The sequence below is a fragment of the Phyllosticta citriasiana genome (assembly GCF_038021145.1).
Source record: "Phyllosticta citriasiana strain CBS 120426 chromosome Unknown IWZ02scaffold_8, whole genome shotgun sequence".
NCBI lineage: Eukaryota > Fungi > Ascomycota > Dothideomycetes > Botryosphaeriales > Phyllostictaceae > Phyllosticta > Phyllosticta citriasiana.
In genome coordinates this window covers 1321024-1333490 of record NW_027117285.1, presented here as the reverse complement: position 1 = coordinate 1333490, position 12467 = coordinate 1321024, and the positions used below count along the sequence as shown (strand labels likewise).

Genomic DNA, 12467 nt, shown 5'->3' with positions numbered 1-12467 from the left:
TCTTGGCCGCAGCGTCTTGTTTCATTTGTCTGCATGCCTGTCACGGAACTGCATGTCTCGTCTGGAACGTCGTCCACCCTCTTTTTGTTGGTCTCGTTTACTTCATCAACCATCTATTTTATCATGACCTCGAGTTCAACATTTCCTTCTTGCGCGGCGTCTGGTGTTGGGAGCAAAGCATATGCATCATCGTACACGACAAGTCTTGTCTACGCTTTGGTTTCAATGGGTTTTGTAACGATTCAAGAGAATGTACGCTAGGCGACGCAACGGGGGGATGAAGGAGCAGCATGGAGCAAGTCGCATCACCGCATAAACCACAAGGCGTAGAACCAAGAAAAGAACAAAAATCCAACAAAATCCTTTACGCTTCCTGAACCACATCCAGAGACCCTGTGACGTACCATCTGCGGAAACACGCTACAGCCTCACCACTGCCAACAGGCAGGTTGCTACGACCCGTTCCGCCCTCCAACACTTTCGGATCTAGCCTCGCAAAATGCCACTCTTTCGCCAACATACATACATGCATGCTCGACATCCGATCCGATCCGTCCGCCCCCTTATCGGTCTGAATTGCCTGGTTCTGCAGCTCTCTTCCGGTACGCTCCTCGCGAGCGCCTAAAGCTCCTTGAGCGGGAACGCTTCTTTCTAGCTTTTTCTTGCTCACATGCTGCTCGCGACATGACGTGACGCACACGGAACGCCGGAAATACTGCACGCATAATTTCTCTTCTTCAGCCTGTTCGCTATGTTAGGCGCTGCGTTTCACAAGGCACGGCGGCTGAGCGGTAATGAAGGTAGAATGGCAGCTTATGAATAACATTTGCCGTGTGCATGAATGCTTTTTGACTGCAGTTGTGGTGGTGAGTGAATGCTCTCGGGGCGTGCCGACTCTTCCACTGTCTTTTATTCCTTAAGGCTCCCGTCCGCTACCGCATCCGCCGCCCCTGAGCTCTTTAACACCTGCCCAGGACCTCATCCAGGAACCCCGGGGCGTTGACTATCCTATCTGCAACCTCTTCCTCTTCTTTTTCTTCCCTCTAGTCCTCAATTATTCTGTCCATCACCTCACCTACTATACCACAGCCATGATGAGCTATCCTCAGTTTGACCTTGTCACCATGTCCCAGCCCTTAATCTCTCTAGGCTCAATGTAGTCCACTACCTGGCAGCCCCTCCTCTTCATTTCGTGCACCTTTTTCTTTTTGTCCTCTTTCGCACTTGTCCTGAATCGCCTCGGAAATTGAGAAAATTTTGTCTTGTGTGATATGTTACTAGCAGCGCCCTCTAGATGTCCAAATGTGGGTTTGAATTATCTGTATGGAGGTAATATGCTGGCGCAATCAAAGTAATGGAACTTCGCGTAGTTCAGATGGACTGTGGTAAAAGAGACAATGAAGATCAACTATGGCAGGCGCCAGCGCTTCGACGCATTACGATGCAACACGTGGGCAAATTGAGAGCAGCGAATGAGGACCCAAGGCATGTGAGCTTTTCACCCAAGGGATATTCGAGGACGTCGACTGCCAATTCATCCGGAGACCGGAAAAACACAATCTTACTCCTGACACCCCCTGGATCTTCCGCTTGCACCCCCTTACTGCTTGACTGCCTTGCAAGTCCCGTCACGAGCACCCCAAATCCACATCCTATGTGCAGCACTCCAACGCCAGCTACCTACCTTAGCTACGCCAAACCGACCCGACTCGCCACTTCCCAAGCAAAGTGCATGACGTCTGCACGACCAACGCGCGATCGCCACCACCGCTCAGCTCAGCTTCACTGCACCCACCATGTCACCCCATCATCCATCATCGATCCACTTCCCACCCCACAACCACACTGCGGCGACACCCACCGCCCATCCCCATCAACGCCGCCGTATCGCATCTCCCCGTTTCTAATAGCGCGCGTCTGATTGGCCGCGCGGCGACGTACCCGGGCTGCCGTACCTGCCTGCCTGCCGTGCCGTGCCGTCCTCAACTGACTGGCCGCCGCTGCCATGTGCAGCGCCGTTTTGCCATTTTGACTTTGAGATGGCGGCCGTGATTGGCTTCCCGCCCCCGCGGGCGGCTGTCCCGTTGGCCTGGTCCTTGTCGTTCGTGCTCGGGTCTACTCGATTTTTGTTTTTTGGCGCGCAGGGGAGTGATTGGGGGATGCGGGCGGGCATCGAGAAGATGGTGGTGCTGCGTGAGTCGTGGGCCGAAGCGTTTGCTTGCTGGACTAGGTGCTGAATGAATGAATGGGCTTGGGTTGCCGTCTGTCTGAGGACGTCTGTTGTTTTGGCAAGTGGTGTCTTGTCTGGGCCATGTATGCGTGAAGTCAGCGACGAGGGCAACCAAACGAGAGCGCGGTTCAGGGACAGGGAGTGAACGACAAGAGCAACAAGAATGGCATGAACGACTGCACGCAATCGCGATGGCCCCGAAAAACAATAGTGGTGTGATCATAGGTGTGTGCAAAGATGCATGCGAGTGAGGCGTTTAAGTTTCTTATCTTTCCTTTTTCCCGCTCTGATGGGCCAAATGCGACAGCTGAAAGGTGGCAGCGCATTAGTAAAAGACTTGACGCGATTGGAAGGGTTTTGAGTTTTGAACTGGAAGAGTCGTAATAGAGGCTGGTTTGCTTATCGCTAGGTAGGCTTGCGCTGGCACTAGAGAATGATGAGTGGAAGTGGTGATGGATCATTGATTTAGAGCTGGAGAGGTGGAGCCTTTGACTGAATTCGAAGGTAATTCATGTCTTGATGGTCTTCTACGGTATTGACCAAAGAGTGAAATATCTGCAAAGAGACAGAGCATGCGAACATATTTCGTCGTTGGACAACCCGCTCAGGGGTAAGCCGATCCCCGCACGCGATCGGTTCAACTATGTAGTAAGCCACCCCTTCCAACCCATCTACCCACTGTTCAATGGCAATAATCCCAGTCTTCTGATCGTGCAATCAAATCGCAAGTATCGCCCACACAGTCGACACCAAAAAGTAAGAATCGACTAGTCGCAAAATCAACAGGCATGACAAATGCATGGACTCATCTCGACCTCTCCCTTCCCGGCTCCCGACCAACACCACCAAGAAGCCAAAACCAGGGCATCGCGTCAGCTCACCCGGTGAGCGTGAGCGGCCGGCGGGCATCGAACACGACAGGGCAGGCAGAGCGAGGCGCTCGTGAGGCCCGACGGCGCCGAGACGGATGCTAGATAGATACGCGATTGATAACGGCGACCCAGAGCCAAGGCTACGGGACGGGGGGATGCATTACATGGGCGAGTCGTGGATACGGACGCACAGCATGTTCTGCTGCGCTCGGCGGCGCGGACGCAGATGCGAGACGAGATGGCGACGCGAGCGCCCGGTTGGTTCGGCTTTCTGGCTGACGGGCTGGCAGGGCGAGAGACAAGTTGGATGGACGAGGCTGGCAGGACATGGGAAACTGCGTGGGTGTCTTCTCTTATCTCTGCGTGTATGGAGGTGAATAGTGGAGAAGGCGGCGAGTGAGAGGAGAGAGGGATTGACGCGCTTATTATCGGCGAAGAGATTAGTCTGTCGAGTTTGCTGCGACGGGTAAGCAAGTACTTGAGGCTTGGAGTGTGTAGTAGGGGTCCGCTACGAGAAAGAAGGATGATGGAAGGCCAAGTCAAGCCGCTTCGACAGTAACCAGGGCAAGACTTGCCTTTTTGGACGACTGGCGCGGTGATTAATGAGAAGAAAATAGAACAGACGCGACGGCTCCAAGGAGAAGATGAAAGAGAAAAAGATAAGAACGGCCTCGGCGGATGGCGCGTCGACAAAGGTGAATGCAGGCAAGTCGAAACGCCATCACTGACTCCACAACGACGACACCACGACCAACAACATCACCAAAACGATGCTCAATTACTTCCCCTCGAGAATCTACCAGCGACGTCACCCGCCTTCATAACTTCTCACCCACCAAGTTGGCCGAATCGAAGTCCGTCCTGGACTGCTGCTTTCCCCTCAGTCGCAACCAGACCCACACCAACCACGCCCTCAAGTAAGCGCCAACTCGAGCAGTTTATGCATACGCGTAATCAGCTCCACATTCGGCCCTCTCGCAGCGGCATCTACACAGGGAAAAAAAAAAAAAAAAAAAAAAAAAAAAAAGACACCCCAACGACGGTGCTATGTGAGAGAGGTGCGACCAGGCTCAGGGGTCGCAACTCTACAGGCAAGTATCGGCCGTGGTGGACTGTTGAGATCAAAGAAAGGCACAGTTTCGCAGGACAAAATTGACAACGATTGGATTTGAAGGAGCGATGGCAAAGCTCTGCTGCGAGTCGTCGTCGTCGTCGGCGTCGGTCTTAAGCCAGACCTCTCCCGTCGCCTCGCCTCGCTTCTCCTCACCAGGTCAGGTACCTCGCTCGCGTAAGTCTCGGACACGGCATTTGCTGCCGTCGCCGGTCTTCGCGACCTAATCTGATGCGGCCGGTGTACGTGTCTGCGCGCCCGTTTGCGGAGATGGAGATGGATGGCTGATGGAGTCGCTCAGCTGTGATGGATGTGTCTGTGATGCCATTTGACCGGTCAATGTGTCGATGATGGTGGAGATTGTGCTTGATACGGGAAAAGCGCAGCAAGACTTCGCGCTCGTCAATAATCTCTTATTAGAGACAAAGGGAACCTTTGCATAGTATCAAAATGCTTTCAAATTCCGTGCATTCTATCCACATTGGGTGGGTGGGTAGTGGGTGGGTGCACACCTTGCCGGTGTGATGTCTCCATCCCGTCTCATCTGCTGCTTATTTTTTGGATGACCGAAAATACCCTAGATGATTTCCAAACAAAAAAGCATGAAAAGTTTAGAAAGCAAGAAGTGGTACAATACGTATCATGAGAAGTGAAAGAAAGGGAAAGATATTTACAGCTGCTGGGCAATGCCCTCGGCGTGGCCGTTGACGTTGACGGGCACAGCCTTGGCAGCGTGGGCCGTGTTGCCGGTGCCAAAGACGGACTCGACAACCTCGTGGCCTCTAATAGCGAGAATAGAGAGAAGGGTATCACTCAACTGCAGCACGTCGTCAGAATTTGTAAAAGACAAGAAAAGGGGTGGTTGCAAAGACTTACACCATGCGTCATTTCATTACAGCCCTGCAGCCAAAGGCCAGCCTCTGGGGCGACCTTGCCGGGCTCGGTCTGGACCTTGTAGTTGCGGTCAATGACCCACTTGGCCTTGTCCCCGCCGGGCATCAGCCACTTGCTGCCAGCGAGGATGTTCTCGTGCGCGTTGCGCACGTAGCCAGCGGCAACGACGACAAGGTCGACGTCGAGGCGCTCCTCGGTGTCCTTGCCCTTGAGCGCGGCGCAGAAGTCGCCACCGCGGTTCTGGATGACCAAGCGCACGCCAGCGGGCTTGGAGGGCGACTCCTCGACGGCCATCACGTCGCGGAAGTTGAGGATCTTGTGCGGCCAGTCTTCCTCCGAGTCGTACTTCATCTTCTGAAGGTACAGAGTCTCGAAGAGGCGCTCAAGCAGCTCAAGGCGCACGACGCCGTAGTTGGTTTGCTTGTCCTCAAGGATGGTCTTGTTGCGCAGGACGGGGTCACGGGTCCACATGTCCTCGACGCGCTCGGGGTTGAAGATTTCGTTGACGCTGGAGGCGGTCAGCTTTGCTTGGTGCAATTTGGCGTAAAAACTTACAAAGGAGAGTCGTCGCTGGGGCGCAGGTGCTGGCCCCTGATGAGGAGGTTGGTGCGCGAGTTGGGGTAGTGCTTCTGGAGGTCCTCGTAGATCTCGGCAGCACTCTGACCGGCACCAATGACGGCAATGGTGTAGGGAGCATCGCGCTCAGTCAAGATCTTGGGCACAGTGTACTTGTACTGCGAAGAGTGAATGACGCGGGGGTGGTTCTGGGGGAAAGGCTCGGGTATCTTGGCCTGACCGCCAGTGGCAATGACGACGTGCCTCGCGCGGCGAGTGGACGTCTCACCCGTGACCGGGTTGCGGGAGGTGACGACAAAGGAGTCGATGGCCTTGCTGTCGACGGTCGTCTTCTCAGGGACGACCTGGACGACCTCCTGGCCGTACGAGGTGACATCGGCAAAGTGACTGGCACACCACTTCATGTAGTCCTCGTACTCGACACGAGCGGGGAGGAAAGTGCTCAGGTTGGTAAAGTCAACCAGCCTGTTGTTCTGGAACAGGTAGTTGAGGAAGGTGAAGTGGCTGCGCGGGTTGCGGAAAGTAGCCATGTCCTTCAAGAAAGTAATTTGCATCCTGGCGCCATCGAGGAGCATGCCGGCGTGCCAAGCGAACCGGGGCTGCTTCTCGACGAAGGCAACCTTGGGGACGCGGCCAATCTGGCCGTTCTCAATGGCGTCGTTGAGGGCCACGGCAATAGCGAGCGAAGCCGGGCCAAAGCCAACGCAGACGAGGTCGTGGAGCTCGTTCTCGGGCGTAGGCTTGAGGTACGAGGTGTTCTTGTGCATCTTGGGCTGGATGGCGCGGTGGACGCTGCGAAGCGGCTGGTTGTTGTTTTGCGGGGGCGCAGCCTGGTCGGGCGAGCCAGTTCTCGAGAGGGGCGAGTCGGCGTGAGGGCTCATTGTGACAAGTTTTTGTATGCGGTTTCGTTGGAAATCAGAATTGGTACTGGAGTCGTCACAGACGAGAGCTCAGAAAACATGCGACTATAGACAGCGATTAGCCATGGAAGGCCGGATATAAGACAGGGGAGATCGGGCAAGCTTTCTGGTGCAGATGTGTGTGTCTACTGGAACAGCAGAGGCGGTCTCTACCAGGAAGGATGCAAGAAGGCTGGCGAATGGCGAGGGGGATATTTCTCAGCGGCGGTGGGAGGGCTTACCTTTGTGGTGACGCAATTGCAAAGCAACCAAGACGGGAAGAGGTCTTGTGCGTGGGGGGGGGGAAAGCTCTGGCGGGGATGAGTGAGCAGCGATGTTTTGAACGTGCAAGGTCCGTCTGGGCGGCGGCGGGGGGAATTTAAGTACGGAATGGCCATGGTAGAGGCCCAGGTTTGTCGTCGCAGAAATGGGTAGAGATGGTTGGTGTCTCGACAAACCACCTCAAGCGGCTCCGGTGTATCGGCCCACCCCGTGGGAGTGCCCAAGATCATCAGATAATTAGATAAGATCATCGGGAGGGTGCTGCAAAGGTCGAGCGGCCGGTGGACAAAATTTTTTGTCGGCGAGGCTGTGGGCAGTGAAGATGCTGGACGGGGGGCATCGAAGTCAGCAGTCGACCGAGATGGAAGGTTATAGCCGCGTAGGAGACGCGTCCGGCCAGAGTCGACCAACCGAAGGAATGTCGGGCAGCCACCGGGGCCTTGCCACATGGGCCTGTGATGATGATGTGGATGCCAGCACCGGGGTCGGGGGTTTTCTCTTTTTCTATTTTCCTCTTTTCCTTCGTCTTTCAGACTCAGTGAGATGAGCGACAAAATCCGGGGAGAGTCCGAAGCTGATGGATGCCTGGATGCCTGCCTGCCTGTCTGCCTGCCTGTCTGCCTGCCAAGCCTGCCACGCCTGCCAAGCCTGATCGAGTCGGCGGAAAAAGGTCGACGCCCGGGCCCGAACAAGGCCGCAGCAAGGAGCGAGGGCGCTAAACCGCAAAGAATTATCTGATCCGCTCCGAGCATCGGCAGGGGCTCGTGCTCAGGCGGGGTCGCTTGTCTGATTTTTCTGTTTCAGGCCCCCGCCGTCCCGGTCACTGTACTCATCCATCACTGTCACTGGCTGCACCTCTCGCGGCTACTGCCGCTGACGCCATCCATGCTCCAGTCATGCCTGCTCACCCACCACCACCGCAGTCTTCTGTATCCGTCGATTCCAAGGAAAAAATCTCCCTCTGCTCGGCCGGTTTCGCCTAAGCACACGAGGAAAACGTCCCATTGTCACCCCTTCATCTGCCAACTCAACTCACTTCCCCCGGCTTCTCTACCCCACGCGGCTAGCTGCCCCCCACATCTCAACCACTCACTCCATCACGTACCTCACCAGTAAGTCCCGACAAGTCCCGGCTCCAATTCGTTCCATTTAGCCAGTGAAGCGCGAGAGCTGCGATTGTCCACCACTGGACATACATAGACTGAAAAGCGAACTTTTTCTCAACACCCACTGTGCCTGATGCGAGGCAAATCCTCTCCACATCCGAACCCGATCAACAAGCCCTATTTTATGATTATGTTACAAGCTTAAATTCTGCCGTCAATCTCAACTCGTCAGATTCTAGGGGGAAAAAAGAGAAAAAAAAAAAAAAAAAAACCAGAAAAGAAAAAACGCCCCTCATGCCATGCTAGTCGCTTGTTCCTGCCACTCGTCCCCCTGTCATGACTATGTATATCTATGTACAACATATATACCTCGGATATCACTTTTGCTTCGCATCTGCTCCCCTGCCTTAGTCGAGCTGCTGCGTCTCGACCATGCTGGCGTAGATGCCTCCGAGAGCCACCAGCTCGTCGTGCTTGCCCTGCTCCGCAATACTGCCTGCATTGAACACGAAGATGCGATCGGCAAACTGCACGCTCGACAGCCGGTGTGCCACCATTATCGTCGTGCGCCCCGAAGACGCCGCCGCAATCGCCTGTCGCACCTCCTTCTCGCTGTTGGCGTCGAGCTGCGACGTCGCCTCGTCCAGCAGCAAGATTTCCGGGTCGCGAATCAACGCCCGAGCGATTGCCAGCCGCTGTCGCTGTCCTCCCGACAACCGGGACCCATTGGCTCCGCACTCGGTGTTGTAGCCCTCGGGCAGCCCCATGATGAAGTCGTGCATGGCGCACATCTTGCACACCCTCTCCACGTCCTCGCGCGTCACCTTGTGTCCAGGCCGTGCTCCGAGTCCGACGTTGTACTCGATGCTGCCCGGGAACAGGTTGGGCTCTTGCTCCACCAGTCCAATGCGCGACCGGTGCGAGTGCACCGCAATGTTGCGGATGTCCTCGCCGTCCATTGACACGCTTCCGGCCACTGGGTCGAAGAAGCGCTCAATCAGCGATACTGTAGACGACTTGCCCGCGCCTGACCGTCCGACAAAGGCGACAAACTCGCCGCCCTTGATCGACAGATTGATGTCCTTGAGCGCCAGCGTGTCCGGCCGGGACGGGTACGCCAGGTCGACATTCTTGAACTCGAGCGTGCCTGCCTTGTTCTTGCTGCCGGCCTTTTCAAGCAGAGGCAGAGACTCGGCCGATGAGAGCAACAGCTTCTTGGCTTCGGGAGAGTCGAGGATAATCGATGGCTTCTCGTCGTGGAGCTTGAAGACATTGCGAGCCGCAGTCTTGGCCCGACTGACTTCGGGCGCAAGACTGAACATTTGTCCTGCGGACTGAGCAGAGAAAAGGAGGCCCGGAAGCACAATGAAGAATTCCAGCTCGCCATAGTAGCCCTCGCGAACGTTTTTGGCACCCCTGTCAGTGTCATTAGCATTTCGTCCAAGTACTCCGGCATGTTACGTGATTCTTACCACCAGTACGCAAGAGCGTACACAAAGTAAGTAATTGCGAGCGAGAAAGCCAGCAGAATGTTACCCGTCAGCGTGAACTTCAAGCTCTGCTCGTAAGGACCCTGAATGGCCTCGCGGTATTGCTTGAGAACGTGACGCTCACGTCCAAGCGCAGCAACAGTGCGGATGGCCGCGCAAGCCTCTGACGCCAGCGCCGCAGCGTCATTATATGACGTCTCCTGGCGCTCCTGAGCCATTGAGAGGACGCGCAGGCGGAAGAAGCCAGCGAGCAGCATGATTGGAACAGCAGCAAGAAGAACCACGGCAATTCTCCACGCAACCACGTGCGCAAGAACCATGCCACCGCAGATCGAGGTAGTGACCGAGAAGACGGTTCCCAGAATGACACCAGAGAGACCGCTAATGGAGCCAGCATCCATGCTCAACTTGGACATGAGCGAGTGCGACGAGTGTCCGGGCTTCGAGAACCAAGAGACGTCCTGCCGCAGAATGTTGCGCAGAGACGTGTCTTGGATGCGCATGAGCATCCACTGCGAGACATAACCGAAGCAGCTGCCGCTCGTGCAGTGTCCGAAGAGTGCAATCAGGGATAAGACGAAGAACATGAGGCAGAGAAAGTCGACCTTGCTTTCAAAGTTCGGTGCATCCGAGTCGTTGTTCAATGTCGACACGACGTGACCAAAAGTCAGAGCCTCGCCGACAATGATGCCACCACTGACGATCGAGGCGAAGAGTCCAAGGGCGATAAAGGGCGCCTCAGGCTTGCTGAGGGCAAAGGCTCTCCTCAGCATGCCGCCAATGCCAAGCTTTTCACCCCTGTCAGCCTCGTTCTCCTTGGCCTTGGCCTCCGAAGCTTCGCCTTCGCTTCCATCGACCTGCTTCTCCTTGTCGCCCACGACAACAGGCACAATGCTCGGAGCAGCCGTGAGAGATGATGTCTTCGAGGCACTTGCAGCTGTCTTGTCGAATTTTTGCGAGTCGACCAGACGCTTGTAGAAGCCACTCTGCTCGCAGAGGCTTTCGTGCGTACCTTCCTCGACAAGGTTGCCGTGCTCCATGACCATGATCTTGGCAGCATTCTTGATGGTGGCCAAACGATGGGCAATGATGATGGTCGTACGGCCTTCGACAGCCGTGGCTCTTTCGAGAGCCTGGAGGACCAATGCCTCGCTAGTGGCGTCCATGGCGCTAGTGTACTCGTCGAGAATTAAAAGAGAGGGATTGCCAACAAGCGCACGGGCAAGACAGATACGCTGCTTCTGACCACCAGACAGGTTGGTGTGGCCAGAGCTTCCGACGCGAGTGTTGATTCCATCAGGCAGGATGTCAAAAAAGTCACAGGCGGCCTCCTGAGCAGCCACCTCACAGCGGCGGAGGACTTCTTCGTCAGAAAGGCCGTGGTCTTCGCCCAGGCCGTAGCTGATGTTTTGCAAGATCGTACCCGTGAAAAGGACAGGCTCTTGGTTGACGACCGAGACGCGCGAACGGAGTGCCTTGACGTTGAATGACCTGATGTCCTTGTCACCAATGGTGATCCTTCCCGAGGATGGGTCATAAAATCTCAGGAGAAGGCTGGTCACGGTAGACTTGCCAGAGCCAGAGGTACCGACAATTCCGTTGACGGCACCGGGCTGGAAATCGAGGCTGACGCTGTTGAGGACCCTGGCCGTCGGTCTAGCAGGATACACAAAGGTGACGTTGTCGAAACGGATGCCACTTGCAAAAGTAGCAGGCTCAGGGCTGTCGCCTTCGTCGTTGTACACGTCGATGTGCGCTTCAGGGTGGTCCAGGACCTCAAAGATGGATTCACCAGCACCAGCCGCAGTGGCAAAGGTCGAGAGGAAAGGACCAAACTGTCCCACGACGAAGGCCGCATCGAGAATCAAAAAGACGACGGCGTAGATGGTTCCTGCTTGGCCCCCTTCGCCGCGTTGCTCCTGAAGACGAGTGCCCTCCCAAAAGGCAAGGGCGTTGGCAGAGTAGGCGGTGAAGTAGACTGAGCCCAGCATGACCGCTCCAGCAATCGACTTTCTGACACCAACGCTGACGGCTGACCTCAACAGCTTCAGGTACTCGTCGGCGAGCGTGTCGGCGATTCCGAATGCTTGGACGACCTGGACGGCCTTGATCGAGCTCTCGGCAATGGCGGCCGCCTTCTCCGAAATGTCTGCCGCTTTCTTTTGCATTTTGGCGACAGCCTTGGAGCCAACAGTCACGATGGTGAACATTGTTGGAATGACGGCTGCCAGAAGAATGCCAGTCAATTCGGCATCGAGGTAGAATCCGACGCAAAATGCCGCGATGAAGTACGCGATTGATTGGAGGAACAGTCCAACCTTTTCCGAAGTGCCCATCTGGACAGTCTGGGTCTTCTCGGTGAGGATGCCCGTCATGTCGGGGGACTCGGTGTCGAAGTAGGACATTTCCATACCCATGGCCCTCTCGACCAGGGCCTCACGCAGACCGCGGGAGATTCTTTCGCCGACAATTCCCCAGCATACTGCCCAAGCCCATGTAACGACGAAGTAGGCCGCAGCAACACCAAGCAATTCCCCGACATAGGTCTGGAGTTGACTAGGAGTCGGCGGGAAGGTGTTGATCAGGTCTCCAAAGATGAGACCAATGACGGGAAGAGGTGCACCGGCGGCCAGGGCGGAGCAGACGCCGACAAAGAGAATGAAGCGGTCTTGGAAAGTCTTGAGCGGCCGGAAGAGGGCGAAGTAGGACGTTTTGAAGGGGTTGGTGCCGGAGATTCTGCGGAATACCTTTTGAGGGAAGCCGCCTATTTCAGCGTGCCACGCTCGAGGTTGACCGGTGCTGATCGTTTGCATGTCGGCATCGCGGGGCCATTGCTCGACTCGGCTCTGGCGATGTTGAGAGACTGCATCTCCGTGGACGACGTCGCCTTCGACATTGGTGATGACGACGTTGTCGAGCACCTGAGGCTCGGTAGGGACGCTGGAGGCCTCCATCAGGGTGTCGATTTGGAGGGAAAGTTGCCCAGCTCAGAGGTAGGCTTCAATGC

At 55.8% G+C, this 12467-nt stretch overlaps 3 protein-coding genes across 3 annotated transcripts; all 3 read right to left on the bottom strand.

Moving 5' to 3' along the window:
• Positions 1-4766: 4766 nt before the first annotated feature.
• On the bottom strand, positions 4767-6818 carry IWZ02DRAFT_298987 (L-lysine 6-monooxygenase (NADPH-requiring)-domain-containing protein). The gene is made up of 2 exons (XM_066763900.1): positions 5663-6818; positions 4767-5615 (listed from the first exon to the last, which is right to left on the bottom strand). Exons 1-2 carry the CDS (start codon positions 6562-6564, stop codon positions 5027-5029), a joined length of 1491 nt encoding a protein of 496 aa, XP_066621853.1. The 5' UTR covers positions 6565-6818; the 3' UTR covers positions 4767-5026.
• On the bottom strand, positions 6659-7997 carry IWZ02DRAFT_299001 (uncharacterized protein). Its single transcript, XM_066763901.1, has one exon. It carries the CDS (start codon positions 7614-7616, stop codon positions 6753-6755), a length of 864 nt encoding a protein of 287 aa, XP_066621852.1. The 5' UTR covers positions 7617-7997; the 3' UTR covers positions 6659-6752.
• Positions 7998-8377: 380 nt separating this feature from the next.
• Positions 8378-12273, bottom strand: IWZ02DRAFT_470313 (leptomycin B resistance protein pmd1; the record flags this gene model as incomplete). Its single annotated transcript, XM_066768791.1, has 2 exons — positions 8378-9386; positions 9443-12273. 2 exons carry the CDS (start codon positions 12271-12273, stop codon positions 8378-8380), a joined length of 3840 nt encoding a protein of 1279 aa, XP_066621851.1.
• Between the last annotated feature and the right edge of the window lie 194 nt (positions 12274-12467).